The 25274-nt window shown below is 52.0% G+C and overlaps 1 protein-coding gene across 4 annotated transcripts in view; it reads left to right on the top strand.

Moving 5' to 3' along the window:
- KMT2E (lysine methyltransferase 2E (inactive)) overlaps nt 1–25274 on the top strand; it is a 2077373-nt gene that overhangs the window by 1462731 nt on the left and 589368 nt on the right. For all 4 annotated transcript variants that reach the window (XM_085654164.1, XM_085654162.1, XM_085654163.1 and 1 more), the window contains one exon: nt 3749–4003. In XM_085654164.1, the coding sequence (XP_085510290.1) occupies nt 3749–4003 (255 nt within the window). The remainder of the gene's footprint in view (nt 1–3748; nt 4004–25274) is intronic.

Below are 25274 nucleotides of genomic sequence, written 5' to 3'. Positions count from 1 at the left end.
ACCCTTGGCGTCAGTCAGGCCATCTGATGCCATATCTCTATCGATGCCGATGAACAGCCCTTCAGGGTTACATTCTTCTGTGCCTGGCTCCGAACTCCTGACTTCGTTAACAGTGCCGACGGTTCACAACACTGCGAGGCTACCACTTACGGTGTTGATTGCCGTTCATCCGATGACGGCACCACACAACGCCTCTTCACTTCCGCTCTCCGACTCTGAGGGTGCCACTTGGTACTGTATGGTGTCGGATGTCAGACGGCACGGCTCAACGCCGTGCGCCGTCGGACGTAGCGCTTATAGAGCTGGCTAGCTCAGGCGTTTATCTTGGACTCCTAGGGGGACCCAGTTCCTACTGTTCCTTCTCGGCCAAGTGAGTATGGAGGTGAAGGAGAGGATGTATTTGTTTTCCACTCTGATCCACCCCCTTTGGACACCATTTGGTTTTTGAGTTGGGTAATGCAAGTGGTTTGGAATCATCTCCAGCCTCGGGCCTTCTATCTCCACTTGGGTTAGCTTCAGAGGTAAGCTCCTCATTCGCTGACATATTAAAACGAGTTGCTGAGGTTTTAAACATACCACTTCCATCTGTGGCTGTGTCCAGGGCCCCTTTGTTGGTCATTTTACACCAGAGTCAGTCTGGAGAGAAGTCGGTGCTTCCTTATTGTGAAGCTTTATTTGACATTGTGTTAGGGGCCTGGGCTGAACCCTATACGGGCCCTCCTAGTGAACGTTCTATTTCTCATAAGCATTGTCCGTCCCTTGATGACCTGGCCGGTCTTATGAAACATCCCACTTCTCAAAGCCTCGTGGTTCAGGCTGCTTTGGCTACTCCAAATATTGGTCCTTTTCCTCCTACCCCTCCTGATAGGGAGGCAAAAAGACTGGATACTTGTGGCAGGCACATTTTCGCGCCTCCCTCCCCCCAATGCCCCCCAGTTTGGCTTTGAGGTCCACCAATACTTCTTGTGTCCTTGCTTGTTTCACTCATTATTTATGGGATTCATTGGCAGATATACTACCATCCATTAAGGAGGAGAGTTGTGCAGCTCTTGCTCCCTTGCTACGTGATGGGCAGCAGGCGGCCAAACTTTTAATATGTTGTGGTATAGATACTACTGATTATGTCGTTAGGGCCTCTTTGTAGTTCTCCTTCGCCGCGCTTGGTTGCACACCTCTGGGTTCTCAGAGGCATATCAACATACAATGGTTGACATGCCCTTTGATGGCACTCATCTATTTGGTGCGCAGCATTTCCATGACAGTAGGGATGGTGCGGAATCTTAGTTCTGTTCATTATTTCTGTCTACCTCTTTCTTTCCCCATTACTGGGTTGTATGAGGGAAGTCTGTCTTTAATTTCTTACAAAATATGACCAATTTTTGGTAGTGTATATGTTGTTTTTTCGCCTATTGGTCACACCCCAGTAGGGTGTTGCTATATACATATGTGCATTTTTATATATGTTTTTGTACCTTTTTGACACATATATGTAAGATTTTCAATCTTGTGTATAATTGCAATTTGAGAGTGAGTTTGCGTATATCTTACGTAGATGCTCTCTCTCTCTCTCTCTCTCTCTCTCTCTCTCTCTCTCTCTCTCTCTCTCTCTCTCTCTCTCTCTTTCCTTTCTCTCTCTCTCTCTCTTTCCTTTCTCTCTCTCTCTCTCTTTCCTTTCTCTCTCTCTCTCTCTCTCTCTCTCTCTCTCTTTCCTTTCTCTCTCTCTCTTTCCTTCTCTCTCTCTCTCTCTCTCTCTCTCTCTCTCTTTCTTTCCATTCTCTGTTTTCTCAGAATAGGTTTCCCCCTAATATGATTCTACTGGCAAAAGGAGCTATAGCTCAGTGACATTTGCTTTTGCCGCTTCCCTCCGGGTTCCAGTTGTCCATAGGTCATCACACTTGGTGTTATATAAAGTTTCTTATAACTTTCATTGTGGTCCTCTGACACGGTGTTGTTTTTATTGACATAATTAATTTTCTTTGCATTCCCGTAACTTCCAAGGCATTTCTCCTGTATGTTCCATGTGGTTCTTGCCACAGTGGTTGTGGGGAGATATTGTTTCTCCTCATGTAACTTCCTACACTTGTCCGGTCTTCTGTCTTATTGTAGACCGGCTAGAAGAACAAGTTACTTACCTTCTTTAATGCATTATCTGGTAGAGACATAGTCTAGCCGCAGATTCCTTAACGCCAGCCCATCCTCCCCGCTCGTCGAACGGATTGTAGTATTACAGTTATAAATCTTCAAGCACCCTGGTTTCTCTCTCCAGTGGTCACTGTCCTCATTCTGTTTGCTTTATGGTTTAATTTGTCTTCCAAACAAGCCCTTTTTAGGTCTCGCCTGACCCAGCGCATGCGCTGGTCTGGCGAGACTTATTGAGAGGGCTTCAAAAAGTGCTACCAGGCCAGCCTAGAGCTACAGTGCATGTGCGCGGGCGCGCGCGCCGTGCTTTACCGCGATTACTTTCACTTTCACGGCCGCTTTGCATAGCCAATAGGTCTCGCTTTTGGGACCTTATAAGTATTTAGTTATGCAACTGTTGCCAAAGGCGAGACCTATTGGCTATGCCAATGCTTGTTCTTGGTATTACTATGTCTTTCTTTAAGACTTTGCATCTATTGCTAGCAAAAAATGTTTCTAACCTTTTTTGGCACACTGTTTCCACAGCCAGTTTCTATGGTGGCTCCGTGTGAAACTGATGTCAGTGCATCGGAAGGTGTCTTATATGGACTCCGGTGACTGCACAGGCATGGACGACGTCACTATGGAGGCGTGCTACGCCAACTACCGACAAGCACTGGTGCTGCTGCTGAAAAGTTTCCAGATCCCGTATGGCGCCTGGAGAGAATTCAAAAGTTAAGGAATCTGCAGCTAGACTATGTCTCTACCAGATAATGCATTACTGAAAGTAACGTGCTCTTTTCTAGTGGTATTGATGTGGGGGGCATAAAAGTTTCTAAATTATTTTTGAAAAAGATCACCTTTGAAAAAAATACTTCTCAGTGCACTGATATAATCTGATGTACTAAAGTGAAACAGCTCTGCATGTTAATGAAATACACTTTTTGCATTTTCAAAAGGCTATCATATTTTTAGACTTTTGCTTCTAGTTATCTTTAAGAATGAAGATGCTCCTAGTAAAAAGCAACTCAGTGCTGCTGTTGACCCAGGGGCTGCATGCAAATGTCAGGAGGGCTGCATTCGCCCCCCGGGCCGTACTTAGAGTATCACAGTTCTAAAGGGTGCCAGTGGCCTGGCTGCGTTCCCAGACATTGTCCTTTCCTCCCCAAACCAGACCATGGCAACAGAGGAATCTGCCTCCTTGTCTACAGTAATTAGGAGAGTCATGAAGATGCTGGACCTCACTTTACCTACGACAGAGGTAAAAGCGAACATCCTCACTGAGGTCCTAAACCCAAGATAAATCAGTCTAAATCTTGCCTTTCAATGAGGCCCTGAATGATGTACTGATAGGCATCTGGGTAAAGCCTGGATCTTGTCCCTTGGTTAAGAGGTAAGTGGCAGGGTGACATAAACCACGACCCAGAATTCCTACTTTTCTGCTTCAAAACCCTGTTTCAACTCACCTTAACCCCAAGGCATTCCCCTCTACGCCTGACAGAGAGTCAAAACAAATGGCGACATTCACTAAGCATGCTTTTTTACTTTCTCCTTAGCTTAGAAATCGTATTCTTGTATAAATGTGATTATAAAGTTTCTGTGTACTAATGTGTAATTTATTTACTTTCAGCACTTGGTGAGTGAATGGTTAAATGAGAAGCACGAAAAATCAGACAGACCCACTGATAACTGTCTTGAAACGCCCCTACGCATAACTACAGACCCTGGAGTTTTAGCTACACAGTTAAATTCTTTACCAGGACTTTCATTCACTCCTCATGTTTATTCTACTCCTAAGCATTACATTCGTTTTACCTCACCTTTCCTTTCAAGTAAAAGGAGGAGAAGAGAACCCATGGAGAATGTTTCTGGCTCTTGCAAAAAGGTAAACTGAATAGAATCTTTACAGCAAATGCTTAACCTCAAATTATCTTTAAAGGTGGAGTAATTTTTTGTTGTTTAAGTTCATATTTCTAGTTTCCTTTATCACGCACATTTTGAAAGCAGCATTTTTAATGTTGGTGTGTTCTTTTATAAGTTAACTATCAAAGAGAAAAAAGCTCTTGATAAAGGATATCTTTTTTTCTTCCAATGAAAAATGTACCCAACAGTATAGTGAGCTAAATCACCCACAATTCCATTCCAGTTGCTGCAAATATTGTGCATTCTCATATTTCTGCAGTTCGGATGTCTTTCATCATAGAGTGTATGAAGTCTTTATGATTGTTTAAATGTTCCCTGTTGTTAAAGTGGAACCCACTTATGAAGCGAAATATCTATAAGTAGTGATGTGCTCTATGCCTCATCCTTAGTTGTGTGCTTTGGTTAGCATAGCACATAAGCTCTGTGAAAATTGAATTCAAGCAGCAAGCATTATCACGGCATAAATCAGTCCAGAGACACATCTCCCTTAACACAACCTATCACTAGAGAAATATGCAGTACAAAACAATGGACCCAATGTATCAACTAACTGGTGCAAATCATCTACTTTCTACCTCTCCGCTGATATTTGAAAGGCAGAACTGCAGTAGAGAAAAATGGGAATACACTGTCAGATCCCATTGAGGGAGCCATGGGAAAGCAGGGTCTACTTTGCCTCAAACATGGAGGTTGAGGTTGTTTGCGTTAGATGTCCCGGCGTCCATCCTTCCTCCTGTGGCTCTGCAAACTTTGCCAAATGCAACCCTTTCCACACTTTACTCTGTAGTAGCAATGGAGAGCATTCATAGGCTTCTCAGGAAGGTAGTGTGGAGACACTCAAACTCCGAGAGCAACATTCAGTCAACATTTCAGTAAGCAAATATCCAGTGCAAGATCTATCTTTTCAACAAAGAAAATACTTTATTATACAGCATGCAATTCTATATAGTACTAATAACTGAAATAATTTAGTGACACTGGGCACTATTTGGCTGATGGTGCACCTTCCCCCCCCCCCTTCCTATGCTCGTTCCATGGTTCTTGGTGCCCCCACTTCTCTATGCGGCTAACAGAAGTAGTGGAAGTATAGCCTAGGTGCAGATTGAATTGCCCCTTAATAATATGTGTATCTGAAATAGACACGTTAGTGATAGATTCCTTACCTTAGAATATCCCCAGGCTTCAGACTGGCTCTGGAAAGTTTTTGTCAGCAGTACCCCTGCGCGTCAGAAAATGGCGTCGTGCGGCTCCGCGTCCGTCGCTGGCGTCATAAGCGCCGAGATGACGTCACGGAGACTACTTAGGCGCCACCCATGCGCGCTGACATCAGTTCTTTCTTTTTCCGCGCCAGCAAGTGCAGATCCAGTTAGAGCACGTACCCTAGTCACTTTTTGACTAAACTTTTGAGACTTTTTGTCTTCCATTTTTGAGTCTTTGACACCTGGTGCCACGTAGGGATGCCTGGATTTAAATCCTGCGGAGCCTGTCGCCGTACGATGTCGGCGGCCGACCCCCATGGCGTCTGTCTCTACTGTCTGGAGCGCGACCATGACTCCAGGTCATGTTCTGACTGTCTGGCCATGGCTCCGAAGGCCTTGCGGGAGCGGTCCCGTAAGCTGCTGAAGGTTCGGCAGTCAGCTCCGCGCCGTTCGAGGTCCAAGGGATGCTCCAGGGATCGCTCGCGAAGCCATCGTCATCGCTCCCCGGGGTCGAAGTCTTCCCACTCTGATTCGGGTAAGAGACGTATTAAGAGGGCTTCAAAAAGTTCTACCAGGCCAGCCTAGAGCTACAGTGCATGTGCATATCCCCGTCCTGCCGGCCCACCGGCGTTACCTGCGGTTCACGGTAGGCCTAGAGCACTTTCAGTTAGCAGTGCTCCCCTTTGGCATTACCAATGCACCTCGGGTGTTCACAAAAGTGATGGTGGTGGTCGCAGCTCATATGCGCAGATCAGGGATTCCAGTCTTCCCCTATCTCGACGACTGGTTGTTAAAGGCGGGCTCGCCCCAGGCAGTCGTCTCCCACCTCCAGACTTCGACCGACCTCCTGCATTTGCTGGGGTTCTCCATCAATGTGCCGCCGAAGTCGCACCTGAGTCCCTCTCAGAAGCTCCCCTACATCGGAGCGGTTCTGGATTCGACGCAGTTTCCGGGTCCGGGTTATTTAGGCTATGATTCCGATCTTTCGGCCTCTATCCCGGGTTTCAGTCAGGATGACCCTCCGGCTCCTGGGCCTAATGGCCTCCATCCTGCTAGTACAACATGCCAGATGACATATGCGGCTCTGCAGTGGAACCTGAAGTTCCAGTGGGCACAGCATCGGGGCAATCTGTCCGATCACGTACAGATCTCGGAGGGCACTGCACGACAATTGCAGTGGTGTCTCACAAATTGCGATTGGGTCAATGGCAGATCCCTCTCCCTTCCCAAACTGGAGCACACTGTGGTGATGGGTGCGTCCCTCCTGGGATGTGGCGGCCACATGGGAGAGGTGGAGATCAGGGGCCTCTGGTCTCCGGCGGAGTACCGGCTCCATATCAACCTTTTGGAGCTTCGGGCGATCTGACTTGCACTGAAAGTTTTCCTTCCCTCTGTCCGGGGAAGTGTAGTGCAGGTGTTCACGGACAACACCACTGCCATGTGGTATTGCAACAAACAGGGCGGGGGTGGGGTTGTGGACCCTATGTCAGGAGGCTCTCTGCCTCTGGACATGGCTGGAACATCAAGGCATTACCTTGGTCGTTCAACACCTGGCAGGTTCTCTGAACGGCAGAGCTGACGAACTCAGCCGCCGGTGCATGATGGATCACGAATGGTTTCTTCACTCGGAGGTGGCGCAAGGTCTATTTCTGCGGTGGGGAGAGCCTTGGTTAGATATCTTTGCCACCAAAGAGAACACTCAATGTCATCAATTCTGCGTGTTGGAATTTCCAAGGCGGCACTCACTCTGCGACGCTTTTCGGCACGTGTGGAGCTGCGGTCTGGTGTACGCCTTTCTGCATATACCTCTTCTGCCCAGAGTGCTGAAGAAGATTTGGCGCGACCGGGCCCAAGTCATCCTTGTGGCTCCGGATTGGGCACGAAGATACTGGTATCCCGAGATACTCAGCATTGCGATCGCTCCCCTGATCCGACTGCCTCTTCGGGAAGATCTTCTGTCACAGCAACAGGGGACGGTCCTCCACCTGAACCTGCCCAGCCTCCACCTCCATGCGTGGAGATTGAGCGGCGGCAGTTGACAGCTTTCGACCTTCCTTCCGAAGTCTGTGACATTCTGGCAGCCAGGCTTCCCTCCACTAAGATGGTATACGCCTGCAGGTGGAACAAATATGTGGCATGGTGCACAGCAAAGGCAGTGGATCCCCTTGCTGCCCCTCTTTCCGAGGTCCTTCTGTTCCTTCTATCTTTGGCCCAGCAGGGCTCTGCTCTGGGCACTATCAAAGTTTATCTCTGCCATTCCCGCCTTTCTACGGCTTCCAGATCAGCCTTCTCTTTTTAAGTCCCCAATTGTTAATCGCTTCCTGAAAGGCATTGCACACATATGGGACTTGAACCTGGTTCTGACATATCTGATGTGTGCTCTCTTTGAGCCCCTTCATACCTGTCCTTTACGTCTTCTCACTCTACAGACGGCTTTCCTGGTAGCTATCACCTCTGCCAGAAGAGTGAGTGGGTTCCAGGCTCTTTCTTCTAAACCTCCTTTTCTCTCTGTTCATCCAGACAAAGTGGTTTTAAGGATTCGTCCTTCTTTCATGCCAAAGGTTGTCACGCCCTTCCACATCGGGCAGACCATCACTTTGCCCACCTTCTTTCCACCTCCTTCAAAAGAAGAAGAGAGGCTCCATCGTCTGAACCCAAAATGTGCGCTGTCGTTCTATCTGAAGCGCACACAACAGTTCCGGGTGGATGACCAACTTTTTGTTGGCTACGTGGGCGCCCAAAAAAGTCCGGTCGTGCACAAATGAACAATCTCTGGTGTGATTTTGGTTCGCAGACCTACCTCCAGGGTAGGTATTGCTGGAGTATCTATTCTAAGGTAAAGAATCTATCACTAACGTGTCTCTTTCAGATGCACAAGTTACTACTTGTGTAACAATATATCTGATAGAGACTACTAGCTGCAGATTCCTTAACGTAGAATTATCCCCTGGCGTGAGACAGGACCCGGAAAGCTTTCTTGTCCCAGCATCTCTGCGCGCCGGGGGGCGGCACCATGTGACTCCACCCCGCCGTCTTCCGTGGGCGTGACGTCAGTGAGGTCACATAAGCCCCACCCCAGCGCGCTGACGTCAGTTTTCATTCTTTTCCGCGTGCCACGCGGATCTGGATCGTGTCCCTGGCCTGTTTTCAGGCCTTCTTTTTATGCTTTGCATTTCTTTTTTGGAACAGTGTGCGAATGCCTTCGGGCTTCAAGACATGCTTGTCTTGCTTGTGCCAGATGTCGGCGATGGACCCTCACCTCATTTGTATGTGGTGTTTGGGTAAGCACCATGACTCCACGGACTGCGAGGCTTGTCAGCAGATGAAGCCGAAGTCCCGGCGGGAGCGCCGGATGAAACTCCTCTCGCCCCGCATGTCCAGGTCGGCGCCGTCACCGCGTCTGTCCCCCGCGGAAGGGTTCAAGAACCGCCGCTTCCGTCTCCGACATCCTCCCTCTCCGAGGCCGCAAGGGCCTCGCTCGCCCGTTGGAAAGTGTCGCAGCTTGTTCCCGGAAGGCCCGGTCCCTGCCCTGTGGGGGGCGCGGGTTCTCCGCGATTCGTGCGGTGTCGCCACCCTACTCGCCGTTTCCCGGCATGGGAGCGACCAAAGCCCAAATGGAGCCCTATGCTGCAGCCCTGCAGACCTCTTAGGCTCCTCCTCTTTCTGAGACGTCTGCGGATCCCTTGCCATATGCAGGGCCTTCTGTGGCGTCGCCGGCGGCTCCGGCGCCGACAGGTTCGGCTTCAAGTCTTGGAGATGTGGTGTCGTCAGGGTGCAACCCTATGGGGTTCCCCCCTTTGGACCACGGCGCCTCTGCCTCGCCGCAAACCCCCGTGGGGTTCCCTGTGGTGTCGCGGGAGGTTGCCGGGACTCGTGGCTCGTCCTCGAGTCCCCCTCGGTCCTCTGGGCAGGCGGCGGCCTTGTACGAGGTCGAGCTGACGCTGCTCAGTCGCCGGTGGTTGCTGGCCCTGGCGGCGCCGCAGGGGCTGGCTAGCGGCCGGTTCACGTCCCCGGGTCCCCCTCGTCTCTGCACGCAGGTGGCTGCCTCGTCGGAGGTCGAGTCGGCGCCTTTTCCACGCCGTTCTTTAGCCGCCCCGGCTCCGACCCCGCCCTGTTCTCCTGTTGCGCAGGTTGTGGTGGAGGTCATCTCGGCGTCCCCTTCGGCGCCGGTCGACGTTGCGCTGGCGCCAGTGGCAGACTCCACGGCACCGTGCCGGCGTCGGGTCGTTTATTCGTCTTCGGAGGCCCCCTCTTCTCCAGAGGTTTGGCAACTTTTTGTCTCTTCTTACCCGGAGACGGGACGCCGCTTCATGGCTTTTTCCCCAGCGTCTTCCAAGGAGGGTTCTTTGCCGTCCCCGTGCCCACAGTCTTCCCCAGAGGCGCCTCAGGTTCCCCACTCGTGGGTCAACCTTCCCCCATTCCGAGTTTGGCCTTTTATTCCTCCGGTTGAGCTGGGGGACGGCCGGCTTAGCTTACAGCCATCGCCCACGGAGGAATTGCTCTCCCCACTGCGTTGCTCTACGGAGGCGAGTGCTGCCTTCGCCCCGCTGTCTCCACGGCCGCGGGGATTTTGCGCATGGGCGACCCGGCATACCCATTTCCCCGCGGATCATTTGCTTGAGGTTCTCCATCAGGGCTCTGGTGGACGGGAGCTGCTTCTTCCCTTCGAAGCTTCGCTCCATAATTCTCTCTTGGGGGCCTGGGGGCATCCTGCCACGGGGGACCCGGTGCCCCAGCCGCTCGTGCACCGCCACCATCCTTCTCCGCATGATCCTGTCTGCCTTTCCTTCCACCCTTCTACTGGGGGCCCTCTTCTGCAGACTGCCTTTCCCTCCTTGCCCTCGGTGTTGTGTCCTCCGTCACAGGAGGCCCGGTGGTTAGATTCACGGGGCGTAACATCTTCGCCTCCTCCAGTGCTGCATTGTGGGCACTCAACACGCTTTGTGTGTTTGCCAGAGCCACTTCCAGCTTGTGGGATTCTGCGGAGTCCCTTCTGTCTTGCGCTTCTCAGGAGGGTGCCTGCACCATGTGTTGGATGGCCGAGAGCTGGCTGCATTTATTCTTCGCTAAGCTCTAGATGTCTCTGAGGCGCTTGGTCGCACTATGGCTTCTTCGGTAGCCCTCCGTCGCCATGCTTGCCGAGGGATAGTGTTTTCCCTGAAAATGTTAGGGAGCGTCTGGTTGACCTCCCTTTCGATGGCGCTCTTTTATTTCACGCCCCTGTGGATTCTGCCATTCAGCGGTTCCTTGCGGGGCTTCGTCCTCCTCCTCCTCCCCCTCAGTGAACCTGTATGTCGGGCCTCTGCTGTGTTCTGGGATGTGTTCTCCCATTGTTTGCTGGGGTCTAGTGGTTGGTTGCCCCGGTTGTGTGTTCTGTGTGGTTAGTGTGCCTTCAGGGCCCTTCGGTTGACCCTTCAGTGCTGTTGGCTGCTGGTTCAGCCCCCTTTGGTTTTGGCTCTTGGTAAGCCCATGTAGGTCCTGGGATTGGGCCTTTTGTGTCTTCTTCATTGGCTGCTTGGCAGGCTGTCTGCGGTTTTACCCACAGGCCTTTCTGTTTGTCCTCTGCTGCGCAATTGTTTCCTAAGAGGTGTTCCCATGTTTTCTTGGGACGTAGCATACCCTATGTGGGGTACTTGTAGCTATTGCATAGCTCTGTCATGTGCTGTTGAGGTGTGGTCACCCTTTTCGGGTTCTCTGCTCTCCCTGGCGTCAGGGTATATCGCTGGTGCGGTCTCTTTGACAATTGTCTTAGCGCAGTTTGCGTTGCGCCCAGGTCTGTCCTTCTCCAGGTTCGCTACGTTGCTCGACCAGTCTGGCCTGCTGTCTGCGGCGTGGTGTGGCGATTCCGGCGTTTCGGCCTGGTCCTCTGTCTGGTGTTCCAGAGGGACTAACTTTCCTTGGCTTTCTGTGTTCTAGTTGAAGGCCTGGGCCCGTCCTCCGTGTCTCTCTCTCTCCTTTTCTTTTGCCTGGTCCCACTTCTTTCGTGGGTCAGTGTGTGTTTCGGGACCGGCCCCTCCCTTGGGGTGTGTCCTGGCCCTCCCTGGCCTCTGCCTTCGGCTTGCACCTGGCTTGTTCTGGTGGACTGCCCCATGGTGTTGCCTGCTGCTGGCTGCACATGCCTGCTTGTTCTAGTCCACCGTCATGGCCTTTAATGTGTTCCCTTGTGCCCCTGCCACTGGTTCCGCTGGGGTTTTGTGCATCTGTGCTTTTCTTCTTACGCCTGCGCTATTGGCGGTGGGGCCATTCGTGCCTTGTCCGCTGTTTACGGCCGAGGTGTGTTCGGCTGTTTCCTATCACTGTGTGTGCTTCTTACGGCGGGCCCTGCCTTCGGTTCTACCTCTTCTCCCTAGGGTTTTAGGTGCTTCTTTTGTTCCTTGAGGCTCTTCGGGCACTGTCTGCTCCTGCGGGGTGTTGGGCTGTTCTCCCTTAGTTGGGCATGGGATCTCCTGGCCTTCCCTTCTTGTTTCTGTGACATGTCCCCTGCTGGGGCCCTGTGTCTTTCCTGCTGGGGGGCTCTCTCGCAGGCCCTCCTCCCTTCTGGGTGTGGCTAGGGTATCTATTCTACGTTAAGTAATCTGCGGCTAGTAGTCTCTATCAGATGTACATGTTACTTACCTCCGGTAACGATGTATCTGGTAGAGACTATTCTAGCCACAGATTCCGTTACGACCTGCCCTTCCTCCCCATTCTGCGAGGACCCTCAGCTTGGTTTTCTGCACTCGCCTCCCTCTGGGTGGCTTGTATTCTGTGGGTGTCCTCTTCGCTTTGTCGATCAGGCTGTCCGGTTCTGCTCGATTGTTGCATCCCCCCTTCTTTTCTTTTGATACAGGGATGGTTAGTTTCTGCGTGCCTCTGCTTCCCTCCAGCTGGTATCTATCCAGTGTACGGGCCTCCTTTTGCTCTTTTTTGCCTGTTTGTTTGGAGTTTCTGGTCCCTTGCGGTCTTCTACGTTGGGGATTCTTTACCTGTCCTTTGGCCTCCTGCGCCTTTCAGGAGATATGGCCCTCCTTGACAGTGTAGTGTGGGGGTGGATTGCTGCTGCAGAGATGCTGGGACAAGAAAGTTTTTCGGGTCCAGTCTCACACCTGGGGATAATTCTACGTTAAGGAATCTGCGGCTAGAATCGTCTCCAGCAGATACATTGTTACCAGAGGTAAGTAACTTCTACATCTGTAAGAGACATTAGATACTAATCGATTCCTTACTGCCCCACCCATCCTCCCCATTCTGCGAACTGATTTCTAGGGTTAAGGTCATCCTTTTCAGGGCCCTAGTTTCATGGCACCAGAGGTCAGTTTCTTGCATGACTCTGCGTTCCTGGTGCGGAAAGTCATGTACAGAACTGATATCAGCGTGCATGGGTGGCGCCTAAGTAGTCTCCGTGACGTCATCTCGGTGCTTACGACGCCAGTGACGGACACGGAGCCGCACGACGCCACCTTCCAACGCGCAGGGGTACCGCTGACGAAACCTTTCGGATCCAGTCTGGCGCCTAGGAATATTCTATGGTAAGGAATCTATCACTAACTAATGTCTCTTACAAATATATCGTTACACAAGTAGTAACTTGTGCGTTCAGCCTCTTAGCATTCTCAAGTTGATACAGTCCTCACAGGCCAGCCTCATCTGCCTTGACCCTCAGTCATACTCTCCAGTTGAGTAGTAATGCACCGGCCGACAGTTCCCCGTGTCTCCTGCCTCAGGCTTTGAAACTGCTACGGTGGTGTGCCAGCTCCAGGTCCTTTGGTGGACAGGTGAATAATGTGGCAATCCTGATGCAGTACAGATCTGAAAGAAACATGTTAGTTAGATTCCTCACCTTAGAATATCCCCAGGCGTCAGGCTTGATCCGGAAAGATTTTTGTAGCAATACCCTTTGCGCGTCGGTAGGCATCGTCTGCGGCTCCGCTTCCGTCGTCGGCGTCGTGCACCGGAATGATGTCGTCGGAGTACTTAGACGCCGCCCTCGCGCGCTGACATCAGTTCTTTTTTCCGCGCCAGTAAGCGCCGATCTGGGAAGAGCTTACCCCTAGTCATTTTTTGACTAACTCTTTTGACTTCTTTTGGTCTATCGACTCGACTCTGGTGCCGGTAGGATGCCTGGTTTCAAGGCCTGTGACGCCTGTCATCGCCTGATGTCGGTGACGGATCACCATCGCCGGTGACTTTATTGCCTGGGGGACGACCATGACGCGGAGTCGTGCCTCGATTGCCAGGCCTTGACGTCGAAAGCTAGGCGGGAGCGGTCCCGTAAGCTTCTCGAGCTTCGGCACTCGGCTCCGCGCCGCTCTCGGTCCAGGAGGAGGTCCAAGGACCGATCACGGAGCCGCAGTCATCGTCATCGCTCGTCGGGGTCTTTGGGTAAGTCGAAGCACTCCAAGAAGTCCAAGAGACGACATCGCTCTTCGGACTCCCCTCGCTGGTCGCGCGACTCGGCTGAGGGTCAGGGTGGTCCCACCCCCGCGGCTCCGTCGGAGCCACAGGAGCCGCGTCCGTCCCCATACCCGCCGGTCCCTGGGTCTGACGCGACTCCGGCGGAGGTCAGTGCCTTCCTCTCGGCCATGAGGGGCCTGGCTCCGCCGTCGACGCCTGTAGGCGCGCCTTCGGGCCCCGCAGGTTTGACTGGGCGACATCGCGTGCCGGCGGCTCTGGCCCCCGCGCCGTCGACGGCTCCGGCCCTGACGCCGCAGGTCCCCGAGGGATCCAGGCCTGGATCTCGGTCGGCGCCGGTCGACCTCACGTCGACCACCCGACGTCGATGGATGACCGTTTCATCTACCGTCCGGCTCCGATCGTTCCTCCTGTTTATCAGGAATCGGATGACGGGAGCGACTGGGAGGGGTCTGAGGACCCTATGGTCCTCCAGGGTCAACTTTCACAGGACTTGGCAGACGAACTGGGGGATGCCAGCTGTCTGGATACCTCCCCGGACGCTGGTTTCGTCTCTCCTCCGACTGTGGCCTCGGAGGAGGGTGCAGCCTTTTCAGTGGTGCTGCGCAAGGCGGCCGAAGCCCTAGGGCTGGACTTGCCTGCTGTGGCCGTGAGGACTAACGTCCTCACTGAGGTCCTTCAACCGACAGCAAGCTCCACTAAGCCTCTGCTGCAGTTTAATGAGGCCCTCATAGACGTTCTACAGGGCACTTGGTCCAAGCCCTCCACAGTTCCTCCTGTGGACCGGAACATTGCCCGGTTCCACCGCCCTGCTCCGGGCGACCCCAGTTTCCTCTCCCAACACCCCACCCCGAGAGTCTGGTTATCCAGGCCTCAACCTCCCAATCCTCCTTCCCGTCCGCTCCTCCCGATCGGGAATCCAAAAGGTTGGAACAGTTTAGCAAGAAACTGTTCTCGTCCCTGAGTTTGGGGCTGCGGTCTTTAAATACCGCTTGCCTTTTGGACTGTTATTCCCACTCTCTGTGGGATACGGTGGAGGACGTGCTGCCCTTGTGCCCGGTGGAGGCCCGGGCACGACTCACTCAAGCACTTGCTAACGGTCGAGATGCTGCACGGTTCGCCATACGGTGTGGACTTTGTGAGAAGTTGGCCTGGTATATGCTGCTCACTATTTCTAGTGATCACCTTGTACCATGCCAAGCAACCCTTATGGTGGTGGTTGAAGTCAACCTAGATAGACCAGCTATCCTAGTGGTAGCGTGGACAGTGCAGTCTGCAGGCTAAACTCTTGAGGGCATGTGAAGCCAGCTGTTTTACCATATGTAACCTCCTTGAATACCAAATGAAAGGACACCACACAGATATATATTCAAAATATATATGTATTTATTTACTAAAAGTATCCCCTATACTCTTTATGAGCACAGAAGCACATTTGTTAAAACAAGGCAATGTTTAAATTTACAAACGTTGCACAATTATGGATGGGCCCTGGTGGCCCGCTAAACCATATACTAAAATAGTGGTATAAGAACCACGTATAGAAAAGTAAGAAGGCCTAGGGCCTTGAGAATTGCTGGGACTAACAGTAGTTAGTGACCAGGAGGCCCACAGGATGCGTGTGCAGTGTTGAAAGTTACACGCGTGCATCTATTGGATTCAATGGGTGCGTAAAAGTCACAAAGTTAAAGTAAAGGGAGTCTTCCGGATGGACCAGAACCTAACAACTGGAAACCTAGACACTAGAGATGTTTCTCTACACAGGAGCACCGGAGTGCCAGCGTTACCTCACCCACAGGAAGCGGGTGCATAGGTGTTAAAGTACGTCGGGTTTCGTCGTGCAGGTCTACGGAGCCTGAAGATGAAGATGCTGCAGGCGGCCAGGCGAGAAGAGTTCCGGTGGATCCAAGGGTGGATCTGAAGAGTAGATGACCTGAAAGCAGAGGGGACACTGTTCAGAGTCACTAGCCAGTGACCGGCGTGGAACCAGGAAGGAACCAGGCGATGTCGGGTGCCAACAGGTGAAAAAGTGAAGCTTGTCTCTGCAGCCACGTGGAAGTGAAGATGTCGACGACGTCCAGGAGTCACTCACGAGCTGTCCCACGAAGGCTCTAGCTGCTGGCGGTGTCGGCTTCTCGATGGGAGCAAACAGGCCTTGGCTAATGCAAGCCACACAGGAGTCGATGAAAGCTTGGTACTCTAACCAGCAAGGGGCTGCTCCTTTTCACAGGAGCAAGGGCCAGCCTGGAGCAACCAGACCAGCAGTGTTGTTCGTAGATTTCGTCACCAAGAGGGCCACTAGCCAACGGGCCAGTAACCGGGATGACGCGCCGAGTGGCAAAAAGCAAAAGGGCCCCACGCAGATCTCGTGGATGCTGGAGGGCTGGTCTTTGGTGCAAATGCTGCTCGGTGTTGGGGCTTCTCAGGGCCCTATGCACAACGATGGGGATGCCTCGGGTGCTGCGCAGTCAGCTTGTCGTGGACGTTTCAAGATGGTCGGTCCCACGTCTCTCGGTGCCTCCACGGGTCTCTTCTTTGCAGGGACTGTGGATCAGGCTCTGAGATGTCTGGGAGTCTGGGTCTTGTCGGGCTCTGGGCTCGGTCTCCGGCGGGAGGCGGCGGCAAAGCAGTCGTTGAGTTGCTGGATGGTGCCTGTGTTCACAGGGTGGTCACTCCTTGACCACAAGGGAGATTCTCTTCAGTCTTCTGTGCAGCAGAACGTCGAAGTCCAGTGATTCTTCTTCTTCAAGTCGAGCTTCAGGATGATCTAAAGTCCTGGGACACAACTCCTACTCTTATTCCAAATCTAGGGGCTGGATTACCTGCTAGGTCCCTCCTCTGGGTGGGACCAGGAAGGGGGGTGGTTACACCCCCTCTCCTTTGTTCAGTTTCGCGCCAGGGTTGGGGCTGGAGAGCCCCAGCTCCGGTTTGAACTGGCATATGCACAGGGACACCTTGTGTGCCCCAGGCATGTCTCAATCTATTCAGCCCTCCCTAACCCACTACACAAAATCCTGTCTGGGGTGGTGCAAGCACCTCCCCTGACAGGAAACCCTTTGTCCAAACCTCCCAAGCTGGAAGGACTCCCAGCAGCAGGAGGGCAGACTTGTGTCTGTGGTGGCAGCATCCATTTTGTGATGCTGAGGCTCTTTCTAACTTTACCCGGGTTTCAGGTTAGGTACATGTCGTGTCCCTCTAGGAGGGTGGAATGCTACCCCCGTCGCCAGAATTGGCGAGGGGGTAGTATTCAAAATCGTATGACACCTTACTCGACATGTTTTGATAAAGCCAAACCAGAGTTAGCATTTGACCGCGAGGTCCATAATGCACTTAAGAGTATATGGTATGGCAATATCATGGAAACAGCTAAAGGACGTTGTTCCGAAAGCTGCAGACAGGCTCAGCTCATGCCAGAGCACCATCTCACATGAAACCAAGCACTCTGCCTCCAGGATTGTTAAGGCCTGCCATAGGAGTGACTGATAGGTTACCATGTGTCCATATAGGTTAGATATAGATATACTATATCTAAGTAAGAGGTGATTGTAGGAGAGTAGGGTCTGCTTTCTATGTTCACCCCCACTTTTTGCTTTTGCTTCACTGGTTTTCGACTTAGATGTGGCTGTGGGCCTGCCAATCAGACCCACAGCCCTGCTGTTCTCTCTCTAAATTTATGCTATGTACTTTAGGTGCATAACCCAATTGGTTAGGATCACCTTATTGGCCCCGGTACAGTGTACCTTAGGTACCCAGGGCATAGGTGTACCCTAGGCCTACCAGGGGCTGCAGCATGTATTGTGCCACCCCTGGCCTGGCCTTCCATTATGACACAACTGGCTGATCACTCAGCTGGGGCAAGGTTGTGTAATCACTCCTTGCTTAGGTGTAGTATTCCTATACCTACCTTATATATAGACACATGTGTACCTATCAGCCACTCCTATGGCAGGCCTTAACAATCCTGGAGGCAGAGTGCTTGGTAACATGTGAGATGGTGCTCTAGCATGAGCTGAGCCTGTCTGCAGCTTTCGGAACCATGTCCTTATAGCTGTTCTATGATATAGCCTACCATATACCCTTAAAGTGCCTTATAATCTTAAACGGTTATGGTAACTATGGTTTGGCTTTATCAAAACATGTCGTGTAAGGTGTCTAACACTCTGGAATAATACCCCCATACCATTTCTGGCAATGAGGATATTATTCCTCCCTTCTAGAGGGAGAAGACATGTTGAAACCTACTTACCCGGTTAAAGTTAACCATAGCCCCAGCATCACAAAATGGATGCTGCTGCCACAGACACAAGTCTGACCTCCTGCTGCTGGGAGTCCTTCCAGCGAGGGAGGCTTGGACAATAGGTTTCCTGCCTTGGGAGGTGCGAGCACCACCCTAGACAGGATTTAGTGTATTGGGGCAGGGAGGGTTGAATGAAACTAGACACTGCCTGGGGCACACAAGGTGTCCCATGCATAGTCCAGTTCAAACCGGCGATGGGGCACTCCAGCCCCAGCTCTGGCGCGAAACTGGACAAAGGAAAGGGGGTTTAACCACTCCCCTTCCTGGTCCCACCCATAGGAGGGACCTTGCAGGTAGCCCAGCCCACTAGCCCAGTATATCAGTAGGTAGCTGAGCCCTGCTAAATTAGATTAACCTGAATCTGCAACTTGTACAGAAACTCTGGACCTTCGACATTCGACCTCAGGAAGAAGACTGAAGAAATCTCCCTTGTGGCCAAGGAGTGACCACCCTGGGCAACCAGGCACCATCCAGCGACCGCTGCTTTGCTTTGCGACAGATCCTACGAGGGACGACTGCAGAGACTGACCAGCACCGAGACTTCCAAACACCTCTGACCCAGATCCACATCTCCAGCGAAGCTGAGACCCGTGGAGGCGACGAGGGACGTGGGAAAGTGAGTAGTACCTGACTAGCGCGACTTCCGAGGCTCCCTCGAGGCTGTGCTTGGGGAATTGAGAAGCCCCTATCCCGAGCACCATCTGCAACGGAGATCAGCTCCCCACACTTCACGTGTTCTGCGTGGGGCCCTTCTGCACCTGAGTTGCTAGACGTGTTGTCCGGTTGCTGGCCCGTTGGCTAGTGACTTCTGCGACGACGAACCTTTGTTTTCAACTTGCTGGTCCGGCTCCTCCAGACTGGCACCCGCTCCTCTGTAAAAGAGAAGCACCCCAGACCTTCCTGGTCTGCACCAGAAGCAAGTCCTCCATCCTGCGTGGGTTCCGCTTGCCAAGGTTTATTGGGTCCTGATTCGACTTCGACGCCGCCGACAGCAAGAGCCTTCGTGGGACAGCTCACCTCCTGGTCCTGGTCGTCCTCGACGCCTCCTGGTACCCGTGGCTGCTGCGACAAGCTTCACCTCTTCAACTGCATCTTCACAACATCGCCTGGTTCCTTCCTGGTTCCTTCCCAGCTCCTGGCTGGTGACCTAGACTCTGTCCCTTCTGCTTGCAGGTTCCTTCCTTCTTGATCCCCTCCTTGGGATCCACCAGACACTCTTCACTGACTGCCTGTCAGCAACTTTCCTTCAGGCATCCATAGGAGTCGACGACGAAACCCGACGCAAGTTCACACCTATGCACCCGCAGCCCGTGGGCTAGGTAACTTGAGCATTTCGGTGCTCACAAGGTTATTGACTATCCAAGGGTCTAGTTTCTGAGTCTCGACTTCCTAGCTATACCAGAAGTGTCCTAAAACTGCTAATTTCCAATAACTTGCATTTCTATCGACTTTTACGCATTACGCGTGAGTGTTTCCACTCTGCACCTGAATCCCGTGGGCCTCCCACTTCCTAACCTTTGGTAGTATAGTGTAGCCCCAGCGATTCCCTAGGCCTAGGCCTATCCTGTGTTCGTGACAGTGGTTCTTATACCACTTACTTAGTATATGGTTTGCGTGGCCCCTAGGGCCTAACTGTATTACTTACCTGTGTGACTTAATGTATGCTTAAATAAGACTGTGTTGTACTTACCTCGAATCTCATAAAGAGTGCTGAGGGTTTGACTAGAATAAATACATTCTATTTTTATATATATCTGTTGTGGTGTCCTTTCATTTGGTATTCAAGGGATTACATATGGTATAACAGCTGGCTTCATAAGCCATTCAGAGTTTAGCCTAAGACTGCTCTTGTCCATGCTACCACTAGGATACCTGGTCTATAAGGTTGACTTTACAACCAATCACCATAAGGGTTGTTTGGACTGATACAAGGTGTACACTAGAATCTGAAAGAAACACGTTAGTTAGATTCCTCACCTTAGAATATCCCCAGGCGTCAGACTGGATCCGGAAGATTTTTCATCAGCAATACCCCTTGCGCGTCGCTAGGCGTCGTCTGCGGCTCCGCGTCCGTCGTCGTGCGCCGGAATGACGTCGTCGGAGTACTTAAACGCCGCCCTCGCACGCTGACGTCAGTACTTCTTTTTTCCGCGCCAGTAAGCGCAGATCCGGGAGAGCTACCCCTTTTAGTCTTTTTTGACTAAGTTTTTTGATCCTTTTTAGGTCTCGCAAGGCAGCGCGCATGCGCTGTCTCTCCGAGACTTCAAGTAATTTGTATCAGGAGTGAAACTCCGCCTCTTGCCGGGGAATTTCTCCTGCCACTTGCCATTCGTAAAATCTGGCATTGCTTTTCTTAGCGGTCTTATTATTTGCTGTAGATCCGATGTGTCACTTCCGTTATTTACGGAAGCAGCACCGCCCAACTACAGTTTTCGTCCGCTGGCATGGTTGATGTGTTGCTGAGGAGAACTCTTTTATACTATTGTTGGAGCCCAGCATGCTAATTGTTATGCGCGGTTTTGGTGTGAAGCCGCTGGGTCCCTCCGCTGCACCGACCTGATCCAAGCATGCCATGACTCCGGCTGGAGCCGCTGATTTTCAGCTTTCAGTGATTTAGCTCCAGGCGCTGGGATGCTCGGGGCGAATTTGCATACTGCCAGACAGAGCTGCGTTCGGCGGGGCTAAAGCTACAGTAAATGGCAGCTGGAGGTTTATGCATACACATAGCAGTAGGCTCAATGTTACCCATTCAGAGCTGTCTTTAAAGCTTAGCAATTATTACGTGTTCAGGTGACAGTGTATTTACATGGTGGGGAAATGTACGTAACTGCTCCCTCGCGATGCTGGGCTATGGCTCGGTATTCTTTTAAAAATCAACGTTTTGTTGGAGAAATCGTGACCAGCACCTTCTGGGTTGGGCATCATTAAAAGTAGCAACTTTTGCTGTGCCCTCTCCCATGCGCTTCCCAGCGATGTTTTCGGCGCATTTTCTGCTCCAGTCCCCCCAGCACATTGCGCGCAAACACACACTGTAAGCAGCACTGCCGGCGCTGCTACTTTCCCTGTATTCAAGACTTGTGCTTTCTGTGTGTGAGGCAATATTCCGCCCCAGGCTTGCAGTGCACGAGCAGCTGCCACCCCTCCTCCACTGCTCTCCCACTATGCACGCATTTCTTTCCCACAGATTTAGAGATAACTGCAGCTACCTCACACCTCCCCCTCCCTAGCGAAAGCAACCTTTTTTTAATCTCTCCTCCCCGCCCCCTCCGCTCTTTCCGTGAATTATTTCCGTGTATTATTTTAATTCATTCCAGACGCTTAAGTTGGTTTGCCCTGTATAATATGCCTTCTGCACAGTACTCCACTGAGCAATGATAGTGCTTTAATACTTAATTTAATTGTTTATTTTAGCCCGTCGATGCGCCCTTCCACACAAACACTGCATTTCCTTGTTTGACGAGAGGTCGCTGCATTCTGCATCGCTTTGGTATCCTGCTCTATTTTGAATAATACCTTCCGCTACATTCTCAGGGAATTCTGGATTGACAAACACGGTCGGAGAGCTTGCCTTTGTTTCTCCCGTGTGAATTCCTCGCACCGTGATGCCAGTATGTTTATGATTTGGCCCATCACTGGTCGTTTTGATTCCCCTTCTGCTTCATTATAAGCCCTCCACCCACCATCCGAGCGCACACAGCCCCTGCAGCAGTGGGTTTTTATTTGATTTATTTTAGCCCTTTGATGCGCCCTTCCACATAAACGCAGCATTTCCCTATTTGCAGAGAGGCCCCCAAACATGCTGCGTCACTTTGGTATCCTGCTCTATTTTGAATACCAGCTTCCACTACGTGCTCAAGGAATTCTTCATTTACAAATGGGGTACATTTGTAGGGCAATTTGTAGGTTCTTCTCAGCATCGCCAGTGACTGGCATTGGCGTTTAAAGGATTGTGTTTTCCTCCACGTGTGCTGGCTCGTGTGCATGCCCACTACAGCGTGAAATATTTTTAAAGGTGCACAATTTCTTCAAAACATCAGCTGCATGCCTCAGCTTAATCTCCCGCTCCCTCTTGTGTGTGTAAAATGTATTTCCAGTTGATTTAAACTTCCGGTCTGTGGGCCTTTGTCTGTGCTTAAGAGATTGTTGTGCTCCTTGTAATAAAAGTCATGATATTTCCAAGTTCTAATTCAAAAGTAAGCCTGAAATATTATTTGCTTCTCCTTATTAGTTACTTAGATCTCATAATTTAACCCTAGGAATGCAAATGGCACTGATGGGAAAGGTCACACTAAAGATAGGTAAAGCAGAATAAACCATTTCACCCCTGACCTCCATCTTACATTTTTCTGTTTTCCCATATTCATGGCTGCATAACTCAAGACTCTTTCAGTGTTGTTAGTGATGAGCCATAATAAAGCTGTGCAATTATTTAAAAAGTGCTTGCATTCATCTTCAGCTCCAAATGAGTTACTAGGTGTTAGTTCAAACATTCAAGGAAGAAACTTGCAAAGTCCCTTTTAGTGCAGCCATTAAAATTACCTGTCATCAATCTTGGAATAGACAAGTGGCAGGAAACTGGGCAAATGTGGATATGAAATCAAGAAACACAAATAGTTGTTAACATTTTAAACAGTACACCTGTCTGGAAAGCTTTACAAGCAGTATGCTGAAACTGTCCGCATTCCTATAATGGATCAGATGGTGCATAGTGGAACATTAGGAGGGCAGGCAATTACATCTGACATCCGTGGTCTGGTATTTCCCAAAATGTTTTGCCTTCATACTGTCAGTTTTGGTGAATTTGTTTTTTGTTGGCTTTAGGACTGTGCACACTTTACCAATGCGAACCACTACTAAAGGCTTATGCTCTTTCCTTCAAACATGGTAACATTGCCTTACACCGAATTAGCAAACGTAATTACTTGTAAGTCCTTAGAAAACTGGCACTACTTTTACCCATGCCCTGCAGCACTCATTGTACCACCCACAAACATAGCTATCACCGAGGCCTGCTGCTGCAGCCTTTATTGCAGTTTTAAACTGCCATTTCAACCTGACAAACTAAACCTTTTGCCAGCCCTAAACCTATCCTTTTTAATGCATATTAGTCACCCTTATGCCTGCTCTATAGTCACATAAGGCAGGTTGCATAGCATTTAACAAGCATTTTCAATGCAATAGGTCTTTATTTGTGTTTTCAAAACCTGCAAGTGGTGCGTAAACACACACTTTGTACTTGTAGTCGTTGCTTATGAGAAGCAAAGTTGTCCTTTTTGACTGTTAGCCTTCCTTCTCGAAAGCAAGGACTATAAGTACAAAGTGCGTGTTTACGCACCGCTTGCAACTTTTCAAAACATATTAAAAAAGCATTATCATTTACAATGCCAAAAGCTCAAACTCTCGAAAATGCGAGACCTATTGCATTGCAAATGCTTGTTGATCTTGTCTCGACTCCGGTGCCGGTAGGATGCCTGGTTTCAAAGCCTGTGCTGACTGTAACCGCTTGATGTCGGTTACGGATCATCACCGCCGGTGCCTTTACTGTTTGGGCCTCGACCACGACGGGGAGTCGTGTTCGGACTGCAAGGCCCTGACCTCGAAGGCTAGACGGGAGCGGTCCCGTAAGCTCCTCGAGATTCGCCACTCGGCTCCGCGCCCCTCTCGATCCCGGTCCAGGAGGAGGTCCAAGGATCGGTCGCGGAGCCGCAGCCGACGTCATCATCGCTCGTCTGGCTCCAAGTCTTCGGGTAAGTCGAAGCACTCCAAGAAGTCCAAGAGGCGACACCGCTCTTCGGTCTCCCCTCGCTGGTCGCGCGACTCGGCCGAGGGTCAGGGTGGTTCCACCCCCGCGGCTCCAGCGACGCCGCAGGCGCCGCGCAAGTCCCCATACCCGCCGGTCCCTGGGACTGACGCGGCGCCGGCGGAAGTCAGTGCCTTCCTCGCGGCCATGAGGAGCCTGGCTCCGCCGTCGACGCCCGCTGGCACGCCTTCGGGCCCTGCGGAACCGACTGGGCAAACTTGCGTGCTGGCGGCTCCGGCCCCGGCGCCGGCTTCGGCCCCGACGTCGCAGGTTCCCGAGGGACTCGTCCCCGAGTCCCCGCCGACGCCGGTCGACCTCGTCACGCCTCCTCCGTCGGCGTCAACACCGGTTCCACCTCCGACGCCGGCTCCGCTCGGCGTCGAGCCGCAGTTCCGCCCCGCTCCGGATCCGGCGCCGTTACGGCGTCGATGGACGCCGCGTACGGCGCCGTTAGAGACACATTATGTTTATCGTCCGGCTCCGCTCCTTCCTCCTGTTTACCAGGAATCGGATGACGGGGGCGACTGGGAGGGGTCCGAGGACCCTATGGCCGTTCAGGCTCAGCTGTCACAGGACTGGGCAGATGAACTGGGGGAGGCCAGTGGTCTGAATACCTCTCCAGACACTGGATTCATCTCTCCTCCGACTGTGGCTTCGGAGGAGGGTGCTGCTTTCTCTGTGGTGCTTCGCAAGGCGGCCGCAGCCCTTGGGCTCGAGCTGCCTGCCGTGGCTGTGAGGACTAACGTCCTCACTGAGGTGCTTCAGTCTGCAGCAAGCTCCACTGAGCCTCTGCTGCAATTCAATGAGGCCCTCATTGACGTTCTGCAGGGCACCTGGTCCAAGCCCTCCACAGTCCCTCCTGTGGACAGGAACGTCGCCAGGCGCCATCGCCCTGCTCCGGGCGACCCCAGTTTTCTGTCCCAACACCCCACCCCTGAGAGCCTGGTTATCCTCCTTCCCGACCTCTCCGCCGGACCGGGATTCCAAAAGACTGGAACAGTTTGGCAAAAAGCTGTTCTCCTCCCTTAGTTGGGGTCTGCGGTCCTTGAACACCGCCTGTCTTTTGGACCGTTATTCCCACTCTCTGTGGGATACGGTGGAGGACGTGCTGCCCCTGTGTCCGGAGGAGGCCCAGACACGACTTACCCAGGCTCTGGCCGATGGGAAGGATGCAGCACGACATGCAATCCGATGTGGGCTTGACACTACGGACTCGCTGGGTAGGGCGATTTCTACCACAGTGGCGCTTAGACGTCACGCCTGGCTGCGGTCCACGTCCTTTTCGGGGGATGTCCAGAGCACTCTCATGGACATGCCCTTTGATGGCACTCGCCTTTTTGGTGAGAAAGTGGACAGTGCGCTGAATCGCTTTAAGGACTCCCGGGCTACGGCCAAGCCCTTGGGCCTCTCGGCCCCGCGGTCGCAAACTTCCACCTTTCGCCCCTTTCGTGGCCAAGGAAGGGGTGCCTCCTCACGTCCGCCTAGCCACCAGCCGCAGAACCAACCTGCGCGCGGTCGCGGACGTGGTTTCCGCCGAGGCGGTTCT

The sequence above is a fragment of the Triturus cristatus genome, chromosome 4_1 (assembly GCF_964204655.1).
Source record: "Triturus cristatus chromosome 4_1, aTriCri1.1, whole genome shotgun sequence".
Taxonomy (NCBI): domain Eukaryota; kingdom Metazoa; phylum Chordata; class Amphibia; order Caudata; family Salamandridae; genus Triturus; species Triturus cristatus.
Note: the sequence above shows the minus strand (reverse complement) of the source record. Positions and strands in the feature narration are given on the sequence as shown.